This window comes from Agelaius phoeniceus, chromosome 11, assembly GCF_051311805.1.
Source record: "Agelaius phoeniceus isolate bAgePho1 chromosome 11, bAgePho1.hap1, whole genome shotgun sequence".
In the NCBI taxonomy this organism is placed as follows: Eukaryota; Metazoa; Chordata; class Aves; order Passeriformes; family Icteridae; genus Agelaius; species Agelaius phoeniceus.
This window is the reverse complement of record NC_135275.1, coordinates 6,623,657-6,650,190: the sequence shown is the minus strand read 5'-3', so window position 1 is coordinate 6,650,190 and position 26,534 is coordinate 6,623,657. Positions and strand designations below refer to the sequence as shown.

General features: G+C 44.2%; 1 protein-coding gene across 3 annotated transcripts in view; it reads left to right on the top strand.

Annotated features, from left to right (window-relative positions):
* The window catches only part of RAD54L2 (RAD54 like 2), a 69,099-nt gene that overhangs the window by 20,998 nt on the left and 21,567 nt on the right, over positions 1–26,534 (top strand). For 2 of the 3 annotated variants that reach the window (XM_077184819.1, XM_054640193.2), the window contains exons 2-3: positions 320–526; positions 26,043–26,241. In XM_077184819.1, the coding sequence (XP_077040934.1) occupies positions 376–526; positions 26,043–26,241 (350 nt within the window). In that variant the 5' untranslated portion in view covers positions 320–375. Of the gene's footprint in view, positions 1–319; positions 527–14,476; positions 15,197–26,042; positions 26,242–26,534 lie in introns of those variants that run through there. The other variant, XM_077184818.1, reaches the window with a different exon arrangement.

Here is a 26,534-nt window from a genome sequence, read left to right as displayed (position 1 = left end):
TGAAATTATTCACATAATTTATTAGTTTTTGCATCTCTGAATAATCAGGCATTGATACCAGGAATTTTTCAGCAGGAAGATTCCTCAAGGGCACCAATGAAGAGATGGAGATTATTCAATGCTGGGCCTGTATCATTATGATCCATTTCTTGCAGCATCTGTTTTCTCCACAGGATTTTGTGCTTTGTCTGATATCTAAGTCTGTTATTTAAAAGGCTGATTTGGTTTTTTCTGTGCAGTAATGCTGCTGTGATGTTGAGCCTTGGGGCTCAAAGGCTGGGATTTGCTGGGCTCACGTTCCTCTTTGGTGTCCTTGCAGGGCTGCCTCACGGTAGAACATGAGCAGGTAATGCACAAGGAGCACCACTGGGAATCATGTCAGACGAGTCAATCTCAGGGAGTGATCCGGACCTGGACCCGGACTTGGAGCAGGAGGATATGGAAGAGGAGGAGGAGGAAGATGAGGAGGAGGCGATGGAGGAGGACAATGACGGGGATGACGAGGAGGACTTACTTGATGAAAGTGGTGAGTGAATGGGGTTGGGAATATACTGATGCCTTGTGAAGGCTGGCCTAGAACAGAGGCTAGACAGAGTTAAAGAATAAAGGAGGGATTTATTGAAAGATCTCCATGGATCCACCTAGGGCAGCACAAGAGCCCAGCCAGGGCTGCACCCAAGGTGAACCAAAATGATCACAAAATGCACAACCACTCATGGGGTCACTCACTTTGATCAGTTCTGCTCCATTTGCATATTGCAGTTAATTGTCCAATTACAGCTTTAGGTTATGAAGTCCCATCCTTCTTGTTTTTCTTTCTTCAGTCCACGTTGTTTATGCTCTTGGGCCTGAAATTTGGGTGGTAGTCCTTGGTCCCAAGCTAGGAGAGGAATTGTTTTGTCCAGCTACTCTGTGAAGAGAGCTCACCATCCCTTTATATGAAGCTCAGAACTACACACTAAAGCAGTACAGAATCTGAAAAATATAAAAGCTAAAACCTGAGGCATCAATACATTGTTATAGAAAACTGGCTGTCATCCCTTGGGAGATTGTGTAAGGTTTAGGATTTGTCCAGCTCTTGGTAGGGAGAAGTCCTTATGTGGCTGTTTAGTTTAAATAGGTATTTAATGTAGGTTAAATATGGTCTCCTGGCCAAAAATATTTCCATCAGGAAAACAAGCCACAAGTATAAATTGTAAGGAGGATAGAATTTTTAAAATAGCTTCAAATTTTGGGAAAGCAATTATGTAAAGTAAATGAACTGATTTGTAATTACTTGTATTATTTAAAGGATGTGGTGACAAAAAATATATTTACGTCATTGGCTTGTCCCATACATAAAAAATTTGATGAATCCTATGGACAATTATTGCTCATTCACAGTAATCATTTTTAACAGCTAGAAAATGTTCTTTACTGCCAGCATATAGGTTGGGTTCTCCTTTGTTTTACAAGATCAAAGATGGAAGTGCTAAATAAGTTGTCACCTTCTATCCTCACCTAGTTCCACCTGCCCTACTCTCTTCTTCAGGAGAGGAGCAGTTCAGGTCAGGGCTAATGCAGGTGTTTATGGGCCTGTGCTGTGCAGGGGACATTTGAGTGTTACCAGATAACTGCTCTGGGTCACAGCATGGTCCTAGAAATGTCTCTTGGTCCAGAAGGGCGGATGTTCTAGGGCACAGAGACAGGAATGCAGAGCTCAGGTTGGGAATTCCCCATGCTGAATTTGCCATCAACCTTTGTATCACAAAACTGTAGCCAGAGCCCAAGGGGATGCTCTATTCACTTCCTTTAAAGTTGCAATTTTTAATAACTTCAAAGGGTATGCAGGTATTTGAATATACCTAACCAACTGAGAGTAATCTTCCTTTTCTTAGCATAGAATGTGTTAAAAACAGATGCTTCTCTGTTCTTCTAGTTACTAAAGAATTTTTGGCTTCAAAATAAATTGTTGTCCTCAAGTGTTGTTTGTTTTGTTGTTATATTCTTTCAGCCATGTGCTATTTGAAGATGCTGTTTTGATTTTAAATGCTTTTATAAAAATGTTTACACAAAAACGAATGCATTCCTTTTTTTTTTTTTATTCACATGATGGCTTTTTCTAATGAGAAAGTAGCAGAAATGGAAGTGTTAGTCCAGGTAAGAAACAAGGGAATTCCCAGTATCAACACAGAGAAGAGTTACAAGGTCACAGGTTACTCTGTCTCAGACTGGTGATGATGATGATGATGATGTCACCTTGTTCACAGGACCCTGCAGCAGTGGGGCAGGAGGAAGTGTGATGTGGTTGCCAAACTTTCATTAACAGAAGGGAGTGTCTGTGTGTCATGTCCAAGTGGGTCATTCCCACTGTTCCACTAGTCTATTATCATAGACTGATGTGTTTTATCATCAACATCTGTATTATTGTGAGTGGATACTCACAGTTGTTTGTCAGGATTATTCTTTCCAAAGCAAACAAAATCAATATAGGTGTACAGAACATTGTGAACTGCTAATGACAGCTATTTATTTTCATGTTAAAACACTAGAAACATGTTTATGTCTTATATTTTTGTTGTGACTCATTAAAAATATTTTTTTTAAAAATGTAGAAAATAATTAGGGACAGTAAAAAGAATTTACATGAGAAACTAACAAAGTATTTTTATGTTTATTCATTAGGTACAAGGGAAAACTCCCTCCCATGAGCTGAGCAAAGCTAGATTGCCTCTGAGGTTTCAGATTGTTCAGCTTTAATTCTGTCTGCCACAATATCAGAATGCTTTCTGAGTGCTTAGATGTATAATTATTATCTTCTGTGGAGGTGTCCAGACTGCTTTTCCTGATATCTCCTTAAAGCTACACATTGCCTCCAAAATGTCATTTGGCATCTGTATCACCTTAGATCTAATATAAAAAGGTCTCCTGCTCTTTAGCCTATGAAATACAACCAACTTCAGAATTAGGAGGTTCATTTTATTGTGCCCATCTGATGTTTGTAGTCCCATGGCTTTGTAGACTAACCTCATTCATAAATATCATATTTGGAACAGACGGTTTTATTCATAAGGGATGCAGTGCTCTAGTGTTTATATTATGAAGCTTTTAAAAAGCCTAATTTTAATAATTTCTGTTAAAACTTTGTTCTCCCTATTCCCAGCTGTGCTGTTCTCCTCCCCTCCTGGTATTGTGGTTGTTCTGATCCCACTAGGGATCCTGGGGTGATCTTTCCCTTGAGGATGGGCTCATGCATATTTCTAGCACAACAAGCTTTAGCTGATTAATAAATCTTTCAAAGCTATTTCTTGGAAGGCTGACAGGCTGCTTAAACATTTTCTCCAAACGGAAACTGATTACTTGCTTTAAATAATAGTGATTATATCAATTACAAAAATAATATTTTTACTGTTTGCTTGCAAACTAGTGGCTTTGTTTAGGATTTCCATGTATTGATGGTGGCTCAAATAACTTAAGAACTTTCCAGTGTTAATGTGATGTTATCCATACTTGGTAGTGGTTGATCATATCATCTCAGACTTAGCAGTGAGTTGGGTTTTGCATGTTTAACCTGTTTATGTCTTTCTGATACATGTTGAATGTGGAGTTAATCCTGGTGTGTAGTTTCGGTTTCATAGTCTTCTAGGAGTTCTTTTTACATTCTGGTACTTTAGTGCTATCTTCAGTGTTGGCACATTTTTCTCATTTCTGCTCAGTTTTGTTTGCATTTGGTATAGGCTGTCCTGTAGGTGGTCTAGAGTTAGTTTGTACTTGTATGGTACAGGCTTTCAGTATGGAAGAACACAGCTCTTCAACCTTTGCCCCTGCCCTCAAGGAATCAAAAGAGCCTGAAAAGCTAGTTTTTTGAATATTTCTCAGTAAGTGAAAGCTAATAACCATGTGGCTTACATCCTTTATCCATTTCTTCAGTGGTGGCCAGTTAATGAACCTGGGCATCATGTGTAGGAAATCTTCCAGCTTTAGTCTTTTTTTTTTCTAGAATTCTCCTTCTAGAACATACCTACTCTGACACTTACAGCCCCTTCCCTGGCTGCCAGACTGCACACCCATCCCAGCAGCACTCTTCAATCCTAGCCAGAGGCTGCCACTGTTTTCCAGCCTTGTCATCCCTGCCCACTTCATCTGTTTTTTCATCACTTGTGGGTTGCAGCACCTGTTTTATCATGTTTGATTTAGTGATAGCAATGCGTGACTGGTAGAAACTTTTTTTGTTAACTCCCTGAATCGTTTTCACTAGAAATGTGATGTACTGATGACTATAGAGATGAAGGGCTGTTTCAAGTCCTGCACTTTTTCTCTGATCCTGGTTGTTGCTCAGGGCTGTGTAGGACTCCATAGGAATAAAAGCTAATTTGAGCAAAGAGGAAACAAAGCTCCAATATGGATTTTACAGATCATTTCAAATGCGTGGACTGAGGTTTATACCTCAGAGCTTTCCCAAGGAAAGCTGTTGAGTGTTTGAATGAATCCCACTGTACTGTTCTGTTTTTTTCACTTTGGGAATGTCTCTGGATTATTCTGACTGATGTCTCTGGAATTCATTATCTCTTATTCATATGTATTGCTGTAATTCTGCTATTAATAGTGATGGCAAGTTGCTTGTTTTCTTACCTCTGAGTATATGTGTTAAATACTTTCTTAAAGTGCAGTTTGGGGTAGAAGTAGTTGTTCAGTTCTCTCAAAGATGTCTTAATGAGCACAAGCATTCAGACCCTGTCCTCAAAGGCTCCTAGTTGTGTTTGCATTCCAGAGTGCATGGTACAGCAGACAGGTTGGAATCTGTGCTTTTCAGGTATACTGGTGAACAATTTTCCAGTACTACAGTAGTGCTGCAGTTCTTACTGTACAAGGATACCAGGCAACACCAAATAATAATGCATTAGGTGATACTGTTGTGATGAGACAAACTCCATGGAATTGGCCTTGTCTCCTGCCCTGTATTCTGCACTTTTTCTCCTTTCCTGATCCCTCTTTCTTTCCCCACATTCCAGGGCTGGGAATGTGCGAGCTCTGTGGCATTTCTGTTTGACTACTGGAGAACTGGAGGAGCTCCCTCTTCCCAGCTCAGACTCATACTGTTCCTCCTACTCCCTGGCAAAGTGCTGGAGCAAACCAAGACTGGTTTGTGTGGGGTTTTGTGGACATACAGATTCTTAAAGAGGAGTGAATGAGAAGCACAGTTGGTTGGTGGTACAGAACAGTGAGTCCAGGAGAGGAGGACACATGGGTGCAGTGATGTTTTGCACTGCAGCTCCTTGGTAGGGTAAGGGTATCAGGAAATTTCAGAGCATCTGAGAGATTGGCACATGAGGTGAGTGAGGGGGAAAAGAGACCCTTTTCCCCACCCTAACCTCTTAAAACTGCTCACCCTGCTTGTGACATTTGATAGCTCAAACAGAGCCACCTTTCCTTTCTGCAGCACAATCCACAATGTATTTCAGTAGCTGCTTTTGCTTGAACTTGAGCTGCCACTTGGTACTCACAGTTTTGAACTTTCCCCCTTGATACCAAGGCAGGAGCTCTTGACTTCAGATGGCACCCACTGCTGATGCAAGGTTGAAAAGATCTCTGCTTACCTTGAGCCCTCACTAGAGGAAAGTCTGTTCATTTAAAGGGGTCCTGCTTGATTAGCTTTTCCTATGATTTTCACTTGGTTGTTGAGGGAAAAAATGTTGGCATGAAATTATAGCAAGTATGGATTTTGTTTAATATGATGTTCCTCTGTGGGTCACAACTCTGTGGGTCATCAATATAGGGTGCAATTACATTGAAAGGGAAATCAATTTGTAGCTGCCTGGGCAAATTCTTTGTCTAATCTAATGGGAAAACTGAGTAGCTGATACCATACTTACTGGAAAGTTCATTAGCACCTGGAGTTATTAAACCTGAAATTATTTTGGAAATCTGTTTTTAACATCATGTGGAAGTGTGGGTTAATACTTCTTTGAATGATACATGAATGCATCCTTAAGGTACAGAGATCTGCTGCTCATTTTGGAGATGGTGTTATTCATGTGCTTCCCACCCCAAAGCATTCTATCTTTTCTTCTCCCCAACAAAGTGCTGGAACAAAACAAAACTGGGGTGTGTGGGAGTCCCCAGCTGGATGTGTGTGGTTGGGAACAGAGCAACTTTCTGTCCTTACAGGGGAAGAGAGGAAAGTCTTTGGTATAAATCTGTTCATTTTGTAGGCTCCTCCTCCTCAAATATGTGAGTTTTTGCTTTTTGACTGTGGTTATTCTTATAAATTATGTCATGTTATACTTACCTGTATGAAATTGAGAGAGAGGCAGAGGAAGAGTATGGAGACAGTTTCCTATCTTGTTGAATGATATCATTTATCATTTTATATCCAGATTTAGAAAGGCCTATCCTGCTGGAGATAAAAGGGAGGAGAAAAAAGAAACTACTGTTAGAAAGAAATTTCTCTGCACTTTTTACCTGAAATGAATGATCATGCTTGTCTTGGTAAATGCAGATTTGTTCCAACAAGCTGAAACCTTTTGCCTTCTACTTTTGACCAGACTGCACAGCATTTTCTTTAAGGAAACGCTGGTTTTAAGTTGTCCTTCCTATCTGCTAGAAAATTTAATTTATTCCTTAAGAAGAGGAGGAGCAATTAGGTACTTACTGCTTTAATCTCTCCACTCCTTTTAGAAAGCAGCCTTTCACAGCTGTGTCTCCAGGTGGCACCAAGGGCAGATGGGCATCCCAAGGTCAAGGCAGCCTCAGAGAACAGAACTGCTCTTTGAGGAACCCTGTTTCCATCTGCTGCAGTGTGTGGCACAGTGGCCCTGGGTGCTGCATGCTTCCTGCCTCAGACTGGTGACTTGTGCTTTGATCTCCTGTCCTTGTTTAGCTGGAGGCAGGTGCTGGGCCTAAGGAAAGGCACAAGCCCATCAGAGTAAGCTTGGAGTGGAGAGTGGGGTCTTTTTGTTGTTTGAAAGTGGATGAGTTGGAGCAAAAGGTATGGAAAGAAATAGAAGTCAGGACTTTGCTAAGTCTAGAAAAGCATTGAAAAGACAATCATGAGGGAGGCTTTAACTGTAAACTCCTCTGTGTTCTGTAGGTACCTATGCCAGAGAGGTAAGTCCCCATAAGTTATAATCCTGCACTTTAATCTACAAGTGGATGTTTGCAGTGCACAAGGTGAATTTCTTGGGAAAAAGGAAGAGTGGTGATTGACATAATCTCACTTGTTCCTTCTTGATGGACTTCCCTATATAGATTCTTTTGTTTTGGTAACTTGTGGCTGGATGCAGCTCTCTCTAGAGCCCAGCAGTACTATTTCCAAGGAAGCTGGAAGGGCATATGCTGGGGGAAACAAGCCTCTGCTCCAGTCTAGGTTTGTTGCCTATGCAATGGCTCTGGTCTTAGTAAAGAGTCAGATCTGAACTTTCATGTACCACTGTGCACTTTGATGATCCTTCCAAGCCAGGCAGGTTTTCATGCTTGTAGTAACTTTATGTAGATTGTCTTCCAAGCCAATAATTGCCTGCAAAGAGGATGGCTTGTGTGGTATCATAAGAGGTACAAAAGCAATCACTACTTATAAGAGAATTTACTTGCCAACTAATATCCTGACTATTGACATGTGTTTAAACTTAATCAAATTGTCATAGGAAATTGCATTGCATTACATTAGAAAATGATCCTTATGGATCAGAGCGTTCAAATGTACTTTATTATATAGGTGCAGAGTGTGGGGCTCAGCCTCAGATGGTTGTGGGTAATTCTGTATATGTGCATCCAATTGCAGGTAGTGGATGCATTCCTCAGGTGATGTACTAGAACTAAGAAGTTGAGGGGGCTTTGTTGTTCCCTCAGTTCCTGAAAGTGAGAAGGGCTTTGTGTCTGTTCAGCATACACTCTCTGTGTTCACAAACCTTACCTTCAAGACTTGTGTCGGTTTCCTAAGACCCAAAAAAATTAGGAGCTGGCTGGCTTCTGTTTCCACAATCCAGCTGAATAAAATACAAAGATACAGTTAGTATCAAAGGTAGAAGGAGATGGGATGGCAGCAGTCGCAGTTTTAGCAGACCTAGTTACTGAGTAGTACTGAAGGGTTACATTGAAATTGCAGAGGAGGTTTGCCTCTCATTTAGGCAAAAGCCCCACGGATTTCTCTGGGAATTTTCCTTCATTACAGAAGGCTGCAGATTTTACCCATTGTTTTTCTCCTGGCAGTTTCTCGGGAGCACAGTGTGTGTGTCAGAGCAAAATGATGTTTGTGTGTGCAGTCTGAGGGGCTTGGCCCTGCCCAGCCATCGAAGGTCCCTGTCCCCAGCACGTTGTGCAGACCCCGTGGCACCCAACTTCCTTGAACTGGATTTACTGGACTCACTAAATGCTGATGTTAAAGAAAAATCCTCTTGAGTGCTTTGCTGGGAGCAGCCAGTGCTGGATGCTTTGTTATCTCCCCTGTGCCGATTCCGAAGCTGCAGATTGCCTGGCAGGGCATTGTGCTGCGTTGGGGCAGTTTCGCTGGTGGGAGGACGGCAGAGGTGCCTTCCCTGTGGGCTGTTTGCCAATAAATCAGGCAGGCATGGGGAGGAGCGGTGCCTGGGCTTCGGGGGCTTTACTGGCTGATTCCAGCACTCTGACTAACCCCGTGAACTCGGTTATTCTCAGCAGGGTGAGGTGTGGCCTGGGGGCTGCTGTGGGAAGGAAGGATGAGATCCTGAGGAGTGCTGTGCCCCAGCCCCCTGCGCAGGGGATTGCGGAGTGCCGATGTCGCGGCTCGGTCGCTCTGGCCGAACGCGGGGACTCTTCCCGGTCCCCTCGGCTTGTCCCGAGCAGGGGGAAGCTCCGAAGGAAAACGTCGGTGCCTCCCCTGCCCGCCTCCCAGGCTCTCTGACAGCGCCTTCCTTTTTGAGCGGGTGGCACAAAGTCTGGCATAGTCTGAGTGTTATATAACCTGGAGTAATGACTAGTTTTACTTCTTTAAAAGGAGGTGATGACGCCAGAGCTCTGCTTCCTTCGGAGCCGCCAATTGGGCGCGGGGACTGGCAGATCTCGTGAAATGATGTGGTGTTATAACCAGCTACGCTTTCCCCCCTCTTTTCTCCCTCCTTCCCTTTGATCTATTGCGTGTGATGGAATACAAAATAGAAATCTTTCCATGCAGTTGAGGAGCAGCCCACGTCCATGGCTCTGCATTTTCTATATTTATGTATATGGAGTTTCTCAAATGTTTTTTAATCTGTATTTTAGCTCTTCTCTTGAAGCTGTCACAAATGTGAGATCAGCATGAAGGTGTGGGGAGCAGGGTCAGCAGTTATTAACTGAACAAAGAATTGCCCCAAGTTGTCTTCTTGCTTTTCTGATAAGCTTTGCAGGATATAGAGGTTGTGCTTTATTGGCCAAAAACTTGCATTTTTATTGTCATAATGCCAGAGAATCTCTAACAAAGGACAGTCCCACCTTGCTCCTCTGTCCTGTTTGATGTCTTTTTCCCCCATGTACATTTCAGATTGTCAGCTTTGTGCCACACCTCACCATTGCTAATGGGTACTGTATTCCCTCAGCTGCAACTGCTGTAACGGTGATGAAATCATATGGAAACTAATTAGCAAATTTGTAATGTGGTATTTTCCCTCTTGAATAGGTAAGGAGTGGCAAAGTCACTTTGCCAAGTTTACCTGATGAGTGTGAAGAAGCCAAAGTGAAAATTCTCTGGTTTACATTTTAGGCAGCACCCCTTTTATGTTCAAATGTACTGGGTGAAACTTCTTTGATTTTCATCTGAGTTTAAAACCATGCAAGGACTCCTTAATTTCATTTTCCCCTCATTTATATGGTATTGTGCTGGTTTTAATGATTGGTTAAATAAAACGTGTTTGTAGCTATATGGTCTACAAGTGTAATATTAAATAATAAACACGTGGAAGGAGTTGAGAAACTGTTTAAATTAAATTAGAAGTATTCTTGAGATTTTAAAACACAATATCACATCACAGTTATTTCCTTTATCTTTTTAACTTCTTGCTTAGGCTTTAGAGAAACTGCAACATGGAACTTTTAGAAGTGTCTGGTTCATTGTTTGGATCAAAGTATTTTTTTAATAACAGTATTTTGTACTGCAGATGTTTAAAATGTCTTGTTCACATTTTCTTCAATATGCAGTTCACTGACTCAGCCTCAAAAAAATTCTAAGTAGGAGTCAGAGGACTTTATTTTCACTTGCAAATATGCAAATAGGAATGAGACAGGAGAAAGTTACAAGATAAAATCTTTTTGGGCTAGGTGAACAGAAACTTCTAGTTTAAATCTCTGTCAAAACAAATTTTGCAATTAAAACATCTGCAGATAATCCTCATCTATGTAAAATATTTAAATACTTGAACTGTTAGAAGTGATTTAAAAGTGGTACTTTTGTGTACCAGCTTGATTTATGTCAAATTTACACATAGCTGAAAATAAATAGAATGAAATTAAAGTTGTACCAAAAAACTCGTCAGTGGTGTACAAATACGTTATGTCATCTACAGCAGCAGAGAAATTTAGCAAGTTACAGAAATGAGGAATCAGTTTCTTGAATGTAACTGGGATCGTAACTGAATGGATTTAATTTTTATTAGAATGATGATAAATATCCGTGGTATAAATTCTTCAACTTTAAATCATTACATCTTGTCTAGTAACAGCTTATTTTCTTTGGTACATTTAAATAACCTTTGAAACCCTTGGAATCTCAAGCAGTGTGTTTTGCCACAGTGCCAGTGTGAAAAGCATTTGCAAAAGGCACTGCATTGTGTCACTTCCTGCATTTTGTGCAATTAGATTTTTGTTACATTATGTACAACTTCCCAACCTCCCCCCACTTATGATTTAGATGAGTTTTGGAAAGAGAATACACCAAGATTTATATGAATAAAATAAAATGAGAAAAAATAGATTTATCAAATTTTATGCCTTATGGTTCAATCTGAAACTCACTAAAGTCAATGGAAAAACTCCTCTGGTTTTCCATGGTTGGTTTAGATCTTATCAAAAAGAATTTTTATTTGCAGTGCAGTGTTTGTTTAAAAAGCAAATGATTCTCAAAGCCCAGCAATACTCAGTTGCCAACACAGAGTGTTGTGGAGTCCAAGTGTGAGTCTGTCTGAACCGTTCTGGGTGGATAAACAACACCTTATACCGTGTCCAAGTCAAACCTGGGATTCTTGGGTATTTTCTATGTTGCTAAAACAACATGGAAACTAGGACAGGGAAAGTGGCCTTAATGATGTGTATGTGCTACTAGCAGGTGCTAATCAAGAGTGAAATGTGGCTGTCAAGCCTAGTTCATGTTCAGTAACTTACAAACAATTTGGGTTAGTAGGCAGCTTCCCTGCACAGTGGAGGTCAGTGGGGTGTGCAGAAGGAGCTGCTGGATGTGGAGCATGGCTGGGAGAAAGCCATGGCATGGGGAAGGGACTGTGCAGCCAGCCTGGAGCAGTTGAGGGTGGGCAAGGAAGGTCTCTTTTGCTTTATGGGGTGGTGATGAGGATGAACAGCCTGGAGAGAAGGGAACCACCCCAGCTTGCAGGGACCAAGAGCAGGGTGGCACATCAGAGATGCAGTGCTTCTTCTGCTGCTGTCCTTGCTGGGCTTGGGTCAGGTCAGGGAGCAGTCATGGAGCTGCTCAGCCTGTGGAGCAGGGACTGGGAGGTTCAAGGTGGACAGCAGGCATGGGGCTGGGGAAGGAGCTACTCCACCTTGAAGGGAATGCATGTTTTGGGACATTTTGTTGAAATTTATTTAGTTTAACTGACTTCAGTTCGATAATGTTCTTTGCTATACAGAGGAATTAATGTCCTGAAACTATTTATGGTCAAGTTTCTTGTCTGTATAGACAGGTTTAAGTATGAATTTTAATGCTTGTGAATTTGCAGTGTTCAGGGATGCTGACATTGCTGCTGGAAATACTTGTCAGCCAAATAAAAAAACATCTTCTGAAGGACCTTTATCTTAATATTCTATGAAAATACAAACTTCAGAGTGTTGTGTGGTTTGTTTGTTTTTTTTTAACAGGTAATGCCCTAAGTTGTTAGCAAGGGAATCTCTCAGGTGACAAAAGCTTTTTGAGAAGCCTCTTGTGACGTTTAGCACAGTCTGTACAATTGCAAAGAGCTTGTGATTTGAGAGGAGGAAGGTGAGGTGTGACAGCTGGGTAAGATTTCAGACCCCACAAGGTGGGGAGAACCTTGTTCCTTACTGGTAAGACTGGCCTCATGGAAAAGCTGTTCAGTAAATGGACTTATCTGTAACAAGATTACCTTCCATGAGGAGATCATTTTATAAACTGACTGTTTCAGGCAGATCTAATTCTTGGTTGTGTGAATATTTATTTATTCTGGCTAACAGTGGTGGCCTCACCAGGAGCCTGTTGTGGGTAGAAGGGCTAGAAAAATTGCTTCTCCATTTTGCATGCTAAGGTGAAGAAAGAAATTCCCTTTGTATTGCTGTGTTGCAGAAGGACAGGTATAGGTTTCCTGTTTCCCCCAGTGTATTGAACTTCCATTTTTCTCATGCTTGACTGCTGTAATATGGATGTGTTGTGGTTTAACCCCAGCTGGCAGCTCAGCCCCACACAGCCACTCACTATCCCCTAGTGGGATGGAGGAGAGAACTGCAGGGGTACAAGTGACAAAGCTTGTGGGATGAGATAAAGATAGTTAAACAGCAAAGCAGAACAAGGAATTCATCAACTCCTTCCATGGGCAGGCAAGTGTTCAGCCATGCCCAAGAAAGCAGGGCTCCATCACAATAACAGTGATTTGGAAAGACAAACACCATCACTTTGGATATCCCCCTCTCCTCCTTTCCTCAGCTCTATATGCTGAGCATGACACCATATGGTCTGGGATATCCCTGGGGCCAGTTGGGGTCAGCTGTCCCAGCTGTGTCCCCTCCTCACTCCTTGTGCACCCTCAGCTTCCTCACTAGTGGGGCAGTGTCAGAAGTACAAAAGGCATTGATTCTGTGTTAGCTCTGCTCACCAGTAGCAAAAACATCTCTATTATCAACACTATTTCCAACATAAATCCAAAGTATAGCCCCATAATAGCTGCTAAGAAAAGAATTAACTCTCTCCCAGCCAAAACCAGCACTACATGCTTTACAAATACCCAGTTGTATTTACCCAGTACGTCTTTTTAAATCTTGCTTTCCAGATTCATAAATCTGTTAGGTCAGATGCTGAGGTCATGTTTGCTTATTTATTCCAACCATACAAAGTCCTTATAAGGCCTGTTACAAGATCCTTGGCTATGCACTTCTTTAATATATTTGTCCCTCTTTTCCCCCTTGATAAGCATTGTGTGCCAGCTAGGCTGTTTGAATCTGTCACATAGGTGAAAGTCTGTCCTGTTACTGAGGGTCTTAATTGTAATACAGTTCTTCTTTTTTTTTTTTTTTTTTTTTTGGGTGAAATTTATATAGCTCTAACTATGAAAAAGCATCTTGAGTTTGGGTTTGTTTCAAAGTTGTGAAGTACCCTGAAGCACTGGGGGTGTTTTGATGGCAGCAAGCATTCACAGTGCCCTGCTACCCTCTCAGATGAAAGGTCAAATAAAAATGGCTGGAGTCACACAAAGGGGAGCTGGGCTCTGCCCTGGCTGTGCTTGCAGACCTTTAGCTCAGCATTAGATCAGCTTTTGCTGTTGTGAGTGCAGCTCATTGTCCTGGAGTCCTGCAGGTCTGTGCGAGGGCTGTTGGGACACCGCCTGCTTTGGGTTTCTTGTGTGTGTCCTGGCTTTCCCAGAGCTCCCTCACCAGTTGTTTTAATAAGCAGCTGACTTTGTTACATGGAGAAATGCTCATTACCAGAGAGCTAATTTCATTATGTGTCTCTCAGCCCAGGTTTGCTGTTTATTACTGGCATTAGATATGCCTGTGAAGGGAACTGGGCGTGAATAAAGTCTCTGCAACACTGAAGAAGGTTTGGTATGATGGATAGCCTTTAGGGGTTCAACTACAGCTTTAAAGGACTTATACTGCACTTATTTATTCTCTCTTGTGCTTGTTCTGATACAGGTGAATGACTGGGACAAAAACTCACTTAAAGTAATCTCTCACTCCACAAATTCTGACAAGTTCTTTCCTGAAAACTGAGAAACTTGCAGTGGTCTACAAGCTGCTGGTTTAACCAAGCAAACAGGATGCTCCTTCACCTGTTATTGTGCAAACGGGTTACCAGCTCCATCAAATTGCTCAAGTTTCAGTCTCAGTTGTCCAGGTTTCTTGCAAATTAGATGGCATTATGCAAATAGCTCATAAAATCACAATTGTTTTCAAAGCCAGAAAGGCTGTACTCCTTTTTGCATCTCCTTCCCACCCACCAGTGAAACTCAGAGGCAGAGTTGTGGTGCTGCGTGTCCCCTGCTCTGTGTCCTGTTGTCTGTTGGGATTCCCCTTGCGCGGGGCCCCACCAGAGCCTGAGTGGTTATGTAAGGATTTTTATTTTATTCTCAGTCTTGGTCTCTGCCACTAGTTGAACTGGATCACAGGCTGAGTGAATGGGATCTGATCCGTACGGCAGCGGAGAGAGAGACCTCCCCTGTACACACCCACTCAGCCTCCCTGCTCCTCTCTTCTGAAACTCTTTTCCCAGGCATACTGAGCTTGCTCCCGCTGATCGGGAGTGCTTACCGAAGCCAAACCGTCCCGGCAGCACAGCTCCGGGCATCGGTCCCCAGTGGAGCAGCAGCTACCTCGGGCAGAGCTGTGTTGTTTGACTCTCCAAGCAGGGGAGGAGATAGTGACAATTTTTATTTAGGCTGAACACGAGGCATATTTAACTAGTTATGTAACGGTGACCCCGGTCCGTCTCGGCTGGGTGCAGGGAGGATATATACGTACTGCTTCTCGTCACACCAGCTGGGTGGATGCAAGCACTAGGAGCTATTTACCAAAGTTATTTTCAGAAACTTTAAGTGCAGGTTTCCCTGCCTGTACCCTGGACTGTTTTATCAGGAGTCTTTTCCCGCCTGCGAACTGAACAGCCAGTGAGAGTGGATTTATCCTCACTGGGCTGTGGGCAGAGATAAGGAGTTGTCAGGAGTGACTGGAAACTTTTGTCCTGAAGACCCTGAGACAAGAATAGCAGAAGAGCTGAGAGTGTGCAGCCACGTTGAACAAGTGTGCAGGCAAAGGGCTTGCCTTGGTGCACTGAGCAGCATGCTACTCTTGGATGAGTCTCAGCAGTTTCCAGGTAGGACACAGGTGGGGGATTTTGTGGGCTGATTTTTCTTTCTTTTTCTTCCTTGTTTTCTTTTCCCTCTTGCTTTCCTGTTACAGGCCATTCACTTTCCCACCCCTGGGCTGGAGCACCCCACTCAGTGCCTAGTAAAAGTAATCAGGAACCAAGGCTCTTCTGTAGGTCTCAGGTTTTAATGTGCTCTTTACTAGGCAGGGATGGAAGAGGTTGAGATTTCAGAGCTTTGGAGGGGGCATGAGAAGGAAGCTTGCTCTTCCTTTGTGCCTATAATTCTGAAGTCTTTGGTGATGTGACATTCTGGGTCTGGCTGTTATTGTTTCTGCTGCTGTTGTGTTGTAATGCTGCGAAAGTTCTTTTTTCCAAGAGAGGAGGCAGTTGTTAATAGCAGTATCATTTTATATCCACTGTCCTCTCCCCCACCCCCTTCAACTTTGTGTGGATACTTTCCCTGCAACATCCTACTTGATAAGAGTTTCAAGAGCTTCTTTTGTCAGTGAAATATTTGGTGACTTGCTGACCGGGCAACAATCTGAGCACCAGGCAGAGCTGTTGGTGCTTGCTCCAGATCCCCTAATTAGTGCCTAAGAGACTAAAGGCTACTTGGCTGTTTTCCCCCCTATCAAATGGGAGATGCTGGTGAAATCCTAATGGGAGTTCACAGTTTGGGGATAGCTGCCACTTAATTTGTTTGCTGGTGGGAGGATGTTGGAGAAAAAACTTTGTTCAGATTTGAAGAACTTTCTAAATTTGTAATTTAACTTCTTACTTTGAGGTGAGGTACTTTGTGATGCCAGGCTTCTTGCACTTTGTTCATGTGGCAAATATCTCCAAAGTCATGCTAGGAACCTAACAGGCTGATCAAAAATGGTCCCCATGAGTTCCAGCTCTGGATTCCTGGTTTATTACAGAAGTGCAGTGTGGTTGTCATGAGGAGTTTTTATAGAAATAAGCCATGCAATATTTGTTACCCATTAGTGGGAAGGAGGTTCTAGAAAAAAAAATCTATCTTATTTCTCTGGTTGTGGTGTCAGGACAAAGAAGCTAATTCTGGGAGAGTGTGAACTGAGAAAAAAGGAATTACAATAGAAAATGAGTTTGGATAAATGAGGAATCTGGGTGATGATACAAGTGGCTTATGTAACTTAGTCTAGATAATAGGTATAAAAAGAGAAGACAGGGAGGGAAAGATGCTTTTGGAAATGAGACTGTAGGTCATAGATGGAGGGAGAATACAAGGTTAGAGGTCTTTCAAAAATTTTTGTTGGAAAGGTATTCATACAAAAGTAAGAGAGCAAAAGTGCAAATTAACTTCTCTTTGTACTTGTCAAGTTGTAAAGTCTGGGGCAAGGTTTGTCATAGCCTCTACCAAAGTCTCTAGCTGTAGAAAATGATCTCTCTTTGAGGAAGCCTTTTTAACTGATATATTGAAGTTCTGTTCTGGCTGGTGGATCCAGGAGTGTCTCCATCACACTTTTGCACAACCTGCCTGTCCCAAAAGAGATGATAAACTGCACAAGGTCACTGAGTGAGTCTGTGCAGAACTTAGATATCATGTTCTTCCCTGGTTTTGTGCTTCAACCACTGAGCAATGTTTCTTTTCCTCTCGGATTTATCTGGCTTTTCCTCACTCCAGGTGCCTGAACACTGGTATTCAAAGTTGCAAGCACCTGTATATGCAGTGCTGTGATACTTTTTTATTTTAAAAATGTTGCTAGAAAGTTAGAGCAGATTTTAATTATTTTATGGTAGTATCCACCAGCTAGTAAATCAAGGTTTGTTGCAGTACACTACCTATCCCCCTGTTATCCTGCAAGAAAAATGTCTTTTATGTAAAAATCTCTGTTTCCTCGTGATATACACATATATTTCTTTCTTGACCATAGAGGTAATTGTCATTTTAGCAACCTTTTGTAGAAACAAGTGCCTGTTTCTTTTCCAGGTTGTAATGTGCTTAGTTTTTAGGGTGTTGTGTATTTTGGGTGGAGGGTTGTCCTTGTGGCATTGTGACTTCAATTTGTATGAGTCTGATTGCTACAAACAATTTGCAGCCTTTTGTCAAACTCCTTTAGCAGCACCAAATTTTGGAAAGGAAAACTAGAAACAGATTGTTCTTTCAGCAATGGTGTTTCATCCTGGTCTTTCATCCTGGTCTTATTAACTTTCTCCAGTGCTCTCGGTCACTTTTCTGGCTGCAGTTGATGGGAGAAGTGCCAGTGGAATGCGGTAGCACACAGGCTCAAACTCAACAATTTGAATTTTTCTCCCAAGTGATGCCTCTCTCATTAAACAGAGTCCTTAAAAATTCCTCTGAAATTTCTTTGGAGACTGAGGCAGAAAAAGGGAACATAGCTGAAGTTCTGTGCTTTGTTACAGTTCTAAAAAAAATCCACAACTGTGTTTTGTTTTTTTCAAGTAGGAAATTATATTTATGGAGAAGAAAGAGAATTGTTGGTTAGAGCATAGGACAGGAAGCCAATAACCTGAGTTACTCAGCACTGATGCCCACCTGATTGCTTTGATTTAGTTTCTTTCTCTGCAAGATGGACAGGAGGTGTTTCACAGGGTACTGTGAGGAGCTCATCATGCCTGTGAACCCCTTTGACACTAACTGGGGTACAAGTGACACTATTATCATTTTGAAATCACTCCTCCCTTATACCACTACCATCCGGAGCAACAACAAAGGAGGACTCAGATGCTGGAGGTTGCCTTATGCTGGGATTATTTCCCATGCTGCTCTTTTAAATTAGGAGTGAGTGTCACCTGCCTTCTCCCTGTCCTTGTTAGCAGGTCCTGAGCAAAGCTATGATGTGAGCTTGAGGCAGAGATTAAAGTTCAGCTGGTGCTTGTTGTTTGTTTGCCATTTTGGTGGCCTTGGAAGTGTGTGGCACAATAATCCCTTCTTTATTATTTCTCATTGCTCTGAGGGTATGCTGATATAAAGCTACAACTCCCAGCTACCTAGTGTAAATTAATGCTTATGTAATCATTGCATAATGCAGAATGCTTGCTCCCCTACTCGTCCTCTTTTCTTAGTCCCTGAAATTTATCCCTAGAAGAGTCATGGCAGCAGCCAGCTGGATTCACTGTGCTTGGAACGTGTCAAGCCCCCGTATGCATCTATTTTCTGAAGCTGGAAGGGGGAAATTTGTTACCTAAATCAATATTTAGCCACCTCAATAAACTAGATCATATTTCTCTTTTTTTAAAAAAGCTTTGAAGTGTTGTGAAAATAAATAAGGTTAAATCCGGTTGCTTGTGGTTTAGATCCCCATGGTAATTTTCGTAATCTGGCTGACAAAACTCTATTCTGGGTTACTAGTTAACTGGGATAACCAGAAAGGGGAGGTTTCAGTTCCCTCCTGCGCATAGCTTGTTGAAAACTTCCCAGCACTCAGCCTGAAACACTTCCTGACTCCAGAGCAGTAGCTTTATGTAACTCATTGCTCTCACACACCCTGGCTAAAGGACAAATGTGGCCGATCCCTGCCTCCCCTGCTACCTCAGTGGGTGCCTTCCTGTCTTTGTTTCCCTGTCTTCACTAATGCCCACAGTGTCTGTGCAAGAGAGGGGGCATGGCAGGAGGGAACAGTTTGGGTTTGAGGACTTTCATCGGGAAAAGTAGTTTTGATTCCATATCTAGAAGACAGATGGCAGGTAGCAGCGTTCTGTATCTCTCCAGGTGTTGCCATCTCAAGGCACTATGAAAATGTTTGATTTGAAATTTCACAACCCTCTTTTGGGCTGGAAATGGATACGGGATTGCCCAGTGCTCCAGAGGAACCATGAGCCTGTGGTGCCTGTGAAAGGGAGGACAACCTGACAGGCACCTCACCTGGGCTGCATTTAGGGGCTTGTGCAGGAATGGGAGGAGGTCCTGGAGGGGCTGGGTGCCAGAGCAGGTACCTGCCACACTCCAGTGGCAATGGGGTGCCTGTGGCTGCGAGCCTGTGCCATACAAGAGTTATATAAGTGCTCTTTGGTGTTTATGTAACCTGGGTCTCAGCGTCCGCAGCATTGAGGCCCAGCCAGAACAAGATCTCTTGGGTATTTGGGGCCTGGTTCTGCTTGCATAATCCCAGGGTTAGAAGATATATCGCCTGTCACCAAAGTTGGCTGTTTGATATTCCAGTTTGCCTCTCGGCACTTCTTGGCCGCTTACTTTCCCTTTGGTTTCTGGGTGGTGTATTCCTTGCTCCTACCCTTCAAGTCTGCTGCCTTTGTTCCTGAAGGATTCCTTCAGGCCGGGAAAGGAGTTTTATTCTGCAGCATAACCTCATCAACAACTGATATGCTGAAAGATGTCTGAAGGAAAAAAGAAGGGCAGTGCTGCCTTGTAATTTATCTTTTAAAGTTTTCCATTTATTTGGGCTTACTTCTTGCCAGAGGAGACTGGAGATGGGTTTGACTTGTGTGTGCTCGTGGTCTGGCTCCCTCCTCATGCTCTGGCCCACAGAGTCAGTGCTGGTGGCTTTTCTTTAGAGCTCATCTCTTCCCTCCATCCTCTGGTCCTGTGCTGGGGACAGAGGCAGCCTGCCATCCCTCACCAGCAGATTTCACGTAGGTGTCTTGAACCCACAGCGAGTGATCGCTCTACTGATACTTAGAGAAATGAAAAACATGTTACTCAGACTTCAAGCAGCACTCTTTGTTATACCAACATGACAGACTGTGTGTCTGGTTACAGTGACAGGTATGAACGACAGACCTGGGGATGGTTAACTCCTAGATAAATCAGCAACGGGCATGAAGACGTACGTGCCTTTTGACAGGTGGGGGAAGCTTCCCCTGGGAGCAGGCTCAGCCCGAAAGAGCGATCCTTTGTGCCCGGCAGTAGCGTGGCTGTGACTCAGCAGGACACCAGGCACGGCAGCAGAGCCGGGCGGGAGCAGTGCCGGCGGTCGGTCGCTGCTGTGGTCAGTGGGCTGCGTTCCGCCGGGGCCGGCCGGGGGCTGGGGCTGCCGGTGCCGCGGCTCTCGGCGTGGCTGCCCGCTTGGCCGGGGCGCAGTGCCTGCCTTCGGAGCTCCCACAGCCGTGGTGCTGTGCGGACAGGCGGACAAAAGGCTGCTCCCGGCTGTCGTGCCGGCAGCAGTGGCAGCTGCTGGAAACCAGGGAGGGCCGGGCGCGGGGTCCGCCGTGCCGGGGGTAGCGCGGGTGCCGCGGCCGGCGCGGGGGGGCAGGTGTGCCGCGTTATATAATACTTACATAATTAGGGCTTTGTTAAGCGCTGGTGGCTGGGAGGGGCGTCCTGCCGTCGAAGACTGAGCCCGATTATTTTCCGAGGAGAACAAAGTCTTGTTGCTAATTAGCTGCCCTGACAGCGGCTGCCGCGGAGAGGCCCGAGTGCCCGTAGGGGCTGCGTCCTGCTCTGTCCTGCTCCGACCCCCCCTAACGTGGCTTTCCCAGTGCTTTGGGTGGAAGCAGCCAGGTGTTGATGTGTGCCGTCTTTGTGCCTCTCCTGGGTGTTGCAACAGGTAAAGCCTGGAGGAAGGGAGTCTGAGCTTTTCCCTTACTTTCACCTACACTGTATGTGAGGGGTTTCACAAGGAATTACTGCCTCTAGCCCAGCCTTGAGGTGCTCAGGTGTTTTCACACAATTCCACTTCTGTGAGAGGTGCTCTTTGCAGACACCACTTCTCCCTTCTTGCATGGCATCCATGCAACAGCTGCACCAGTTGCGTACAAAGAATATTTTGAAAATATTTCATTTATATTGCACATCTGAGTACAGGATGAGCCAGAGGACTCTGGCTGTTGCCAGCCTCCGAATTGATTGCTGTGCTGCAGTTAGCTGCTCTTCATGAGCCAGGTACAGTTTCACTCTGGCATCACCTACCCACCTCTCCAGCTCCCAGCACACTGGGGAAACATCACATAACCCAGAGAGCATCTTCCAGGCTGTCAGAGCCTTTGTAGCTGGGCTAGCTCTGCAGAGTTGCTCCTCCAGCCTTTGGCACTCCAGTTGTAGTTCAGTGTGTCAGGGACTGAGCTGCAGCTGGGGCTGTGCAATTAGAGTTTCTTGTGCCATCCCTCAGTGCTCCTCCCATTCCTGCTTTGACAGCTCAGTACCGGCTGTAGTAGCACTAGCTAGTATTAGCTAGTCTCTGACAGGCTTTTGCCCACAAACTGCATAGAAGTTCCCAGAAGGCTTCAATAATATTTAACTGCTTTTTGTTCTTTGTGCAGGACAAAAGAAAGCTCCCAAAGTAAGAATTAACTGCTCACTGCTCTGCATGCAGCTACATTCTGTACCAGGCATGCACATCCCTGTTCTTAGGGTAGGAAATAATGCTCAAAAACTCAGCAAATTTTCCTATTTGGTATCCTGAGTTTCTGTTGTGAAATGACTTTAGAAATAAACAGATGTCTGGGTTTCAGGGCTGTGTCTTTCCTGGAGTCACTGGAATTACCCTGGCAATTAAACTGGTCTCCCAGGAGGAGGTGTACATACCTCTAGCTAGCCCTGTTAGCTGGCTACTAACTGAGCAGGCAAGGAAGTCACCTACTTACACAGTAGCTTGTCCACTGAGGGGTCTCTTGGATCTTCTTATGCAGCAACCCCAGGTAGGAGACCCTCAGATCTTCTGAATGGGAATTTCTGTATTCCTAGGAGTGCTGACTGTTGCTAGAGCCAAACTGTGGATGCACAGACTGGGACTTACTGAGGGCTGCCTTGGAGCATGGAGATTGGCTATAACACTGTTTTTCTCTTATCTTGGCGTCAAAAGAGTGTTAGTTACATGAATGTCACACCTCAAAACAACCCTGCTTCATGACACTTTGCAGCAACCTGAGCCATTTTGCAGAGCAGGCTGTGTCGAGGGCAATTCACTGCTGAATTGAGGATCTAGAGAATATTCTCCAGGCTGGGTCCTGTGCTGTTGTAACAGAAGTTTGAAAGGTAATGAGGTGAGCTTGGCTGCAATAGGAGGTGCCTGACTGCAGGACAGATCTTTTGCTGTGTTACACATCATGAGTCACAGCTGTGTGCAGTGTTTAGGGACAGCTCTGGCAGTCACACCACAGAGGCAGCATCTAGAAGCAGCGTTACACACAGCAGTCACGACTCTCTTACAGAGACTTCTAAACTGTAACACTGTGACATGCAAGTGTTGGTCGAGAAACCAAACACCTCCCCCTGTTTGTATGTACATCTGGGGGTGGTGCTTTCTGCTGCTTATTGAGCAAAGAAAACTGGCAACCTCTGGCCTGCAGCACAAACCAGAGCCATGCTGTAAGCAGGTCTGTTGGGTTTTGAAAGTGCAGGCACATTTCACACCTCTAAAGTGCATAAGAAAGGATAGTTGTGCCCCTCTTGGCATTCAGGGCACTTTGCAGGACAGAGTGCCTGGGTGTGTGCAGGTGTCCGTAACCATGGGAACTGTTTGGGGATTTCTCAGACAGAGAGCTATAACCCACCTGAAGGAGTAGCTGTATTGATGCTACTGCCATTTCTTTTGGGAGATCCTCTTTGTAGATCTGGTCAGGACAGTGCAAAACATGGAAACAGAGCTGGTGTGGACCAGGTGATTCTTGGTGCCCACAGTGTGTAACCATGGGATGGATTTACACCCTTGCCAACAACCACACCTGTCTGTCTTCTGCTGGGCAGACTTGGGCCTGCATTTTCTGCTGTGGCTCATCTTGCTGTGCAGGGCTGTGCTGGGTTGTCAGCCCCAGGCTGGTAGCAATGCTCTTCTCAAGCAGGCAATGTGAATAGGTGCCCAGGTCTTCCTAGAGTGCCTAGCAGCTCCAGCATGATCAGACAGTTGTCAACATGCAAACGTGGCTGATGAATTTTTGTGTTGTGTAAAACACTACTTGTATAACCATGGCAGAGTAGTGTGTCAAGCTCCTGTTACAAAACCATAATTGCCTTTCTGTTGTCTATATAAGTTTGGCAAAATTAGGGCAGGATTATTCCATTGATTACCTGATGGGACCTGTTCAACGAGGCTGTTCCCACACTCCCTCCAACCCAAGATCAGACCCATTCTTATACAAAATAGGTGTTAGTGTGTGTAGTTATTGTTTTTAAATGTGTTTCTGTCCCAGTGTGGGTCCCATTTACACAGCTTGAAGCTCACCAAATTGGAGAGCAGCCACATGACTGCAGCGGGGAGTTGTGCTTTTCATCTGGGTTAGGTTTAGGCTGTGCACATAATCAGGGGTTTAATACAAAGCAGCAGCAAAACAATTCCTGCTTGTAACTGCCAGCTCCTGCCACAGGTGTGGTGGGAGCTGTTGCAAGGTTAGACTTGTGATTTTATCATTGTGTTAGTTAAACTTTGTGTAAAGCTTGATTCATGGTGGTGGCAAGGATAGGAGCAGCCTTTGGGAAGCTGGCTGTCCCCTGAATCCCACTGCAGCTGAATCACTGAGATGTTTGGAGCTGTCGCTAGCATGGAAGAGCTCTCTTGATGCATATGTGTCAGGAATGTGGGCTGAGGCACAGATTGTGTTCCTCACCTCAGAACTTGTATTGGCAGGACAAACACCAGCCTGAGCAGACGTGGCTGTGGCAGATGAGGGCTTATACTCAGTGCGGGACCAAATTTATCATCAAATTTTGGGCTTCGGGCTCCTGGTCAGATGAGAATTATATTTTAAAAACTCTATCTGATCCAGCTGTGTGTAGGTTTGACCAGAGCTCCTATTACATATCATTAAGAGGAAAGAAAAGGTAAAATGCAGAAATAGAATGAGTCTACATAGGGCTTGCAGAACACATCTGTAAACATAGAGGAGACATAATAATTTGGGCTCCTGAGCCTTTAGGTTTTGCTATTATCAACCTTGTCCTGAAGACACCCTTGCCTGGCACAGTGCAGGTGGCAGGTTGGCTGCTGGAGGAGGTGACGTGGGCAGTTGCTGGAGTGTGGGGAGGGAAGAGCTTCCTTTTCCAAACAAGCATAGCTTTGTGCTCCCTGGTGCCTTGTCAAGGTCCTCGGGCCCAGGGTGAGATGGCAGCAGTGTAACCATGGCAGTGTTTGTCTCCGGTTTAATGACTCATCCGGGAGCATGTGATCACGTGTGCAGCCTCCCTGCTTCCCTTTGCCCTATTTCATCCAATCTTTTGATCTAGTTATATAACCAGGAGTCAAGAGGGGTGGGGGGAAGGAAACAGTGCTGAAGAATTGCAGGTAATGTGACTAAAATGTGTCTGTAGCTCAAATAGCAGAGTTGATGTCTGGGAAGCCTGAGAAACTGGGTTTATTCCCAGTACAGTTCTCTCTCTGCAAGTGAGCTGATGCTTGATATCTGAGCTTGTTAGTCTAAGGAGGCATGGTGGGAGGACAGGGCTCCAAGACCTTGGCTGTGGTAGGAGAACTGCTGTGCTTGTAGCAGTGAACCCCTTTGCCTTAATCTTCGTATCAATAACTCTCCTTGCATTTATCATGGGATCTGTTCCATCCTGTAAGCTGTGGATACCTGTGGATACCTGGTTTTCCAGTATGTGTAGGGCTTGCAGAGACAGATATTAACAGAAAATGTTTGAACTGCTCTGCCAGTACTGGTCCATGGTGGGCTGAGCTCTGAAGTCCTAAATCTGTTCTGACATAGACTTGCAGCAAATGCTGGGGTGGGTCTGGTGGGATGTCTGGAGAGGAAGTTTGCAAAGTTGGTGCTTTTGAACAAGGTGTGAATCTACTGCTTGTCATCTCAATTTTAAGATGTGATGCAGGAGATAAGGTTAATTTAATGGGCATATCAACATGACAGCTGTAGGTGCAATGTGCTGTACTGAAGCATCCTTCAAGCTCCCAGCATTTTGAGAAGAAATGCTCTCTGTCTCCAGATCCCTCAGAGTCACAGTGTGATGCTTGTTGGTTCTGTATTACTTCATCTGCCACATTCCTCTGCACTGATGTCTTCTTTCCTTCAAAGTTCTGTCTAAGTGTCATTTCAGTTCAGTCATTAGCTCAGATACACAATGTAAGCAAGAAAGCTGATTACAAGATGAAGTTCAGGGTATCTCTTTGCCTGACACAAGGGGACAAGATGCTTCAAAGAAGCTATTACAACGCTTGTCAGAAACAGTTTGCTTCAAGGGAAGCTTTTGAACAGAAACATTTCCTTTCTTTGCTCTGGAAGCATTAGCTTGGTCACTGGCAGCCTGTTGAAGAGCCAAGTGTCACATAGAACAAGGTGTCATTTCACATTGTGTTTTAAGAGTGGAATCAGGCACAAATGGAAGTCTGAAAATCAGAGAATGAAGAGAAAAAAGAATGCATGTGATTTACAATATAGGAAGAATATTGCCACTTACATTTTGTTTGACAAAAAGCTTGTTGGAAATTACCATTTAAACCATCAGAGTGAAGCTTGGTACTAAAACCACTGAGCTGCCTGCTGAGCCATGACCCAGTGTTTGAACCAGATAACCTTTTACATACTGGGTTCTGTTGACTTGGGAGATGGTTACACAGGTGTCATATAGATGGAAATTTCTGCCCTACTTGAATGATGTGAAACAAAGAAGAGATTCAAGTTCCTGTTTTTAATCAGAGCTTATCAGGCCTTCATGGAAAAACACTCTTGGGATAGCAAGTCCTCCACATGGACCTAAATAATCTGCCTTGTTTTCTTGTCAGGGCACTTTTGGGCTGTGTTGAGGGGTGTTAGTCTTGGCTTTCACTAGGGATGCACCCTTCACTGTAAAATTTTTGAACTCCCTTTGACTGTCAGAAAGGAGCCCAGCTTTGACCCTCAGAGTGACATGCTTGCAAATGAGTGAGAGTAGGGCTTGTCAGTTCCTGTTCAGCTCAAACCCTGCTGATTGCTGATGGAAGGGCCAGGCTGGCAGAGCTGTTCCCATGCCTTGTTGTTCCCCTTGCAGACCAACCCCAGGAAGCTGTGTTCAGCGGTGACCATGCGGAGCACACGGAGGATGGAGAGTGGCAGCGCTCGACTTCAACTACCTCATCTCAGAGCGAGCGGGCAGAGCAACTCTTGCAGAACCAGCACAAGAGCCTGGCCTCTGAGGACACCAAAAAGAAGAGGGCTCAGAAACCGTCTCACATGCGGAGGAACATAAGGTAAGCAGCAGCAGCAGCAGGACAGAAAGAGCTCGGGTCACATATGGTGGTGAAAACAGAATCTCTGCACTTTGCTTCTGAGCTACATTGTGCCACTGCTGGCAAACCAGATGGTTTTTCTTTTCCAAAACCTTAGGATTTCACCAGTGGGAGTAGAGTGATCTCAGACTGGAGTGCTGCATGTGGGTGCAGACTTGTTTGGTATTTCAGAAGAGTGAATATTTGGTTATGGAATATATAAAATTGTGTAATTGCTGCTGTATTTTGAGAGATGTAATTGAAAAACAGTACCA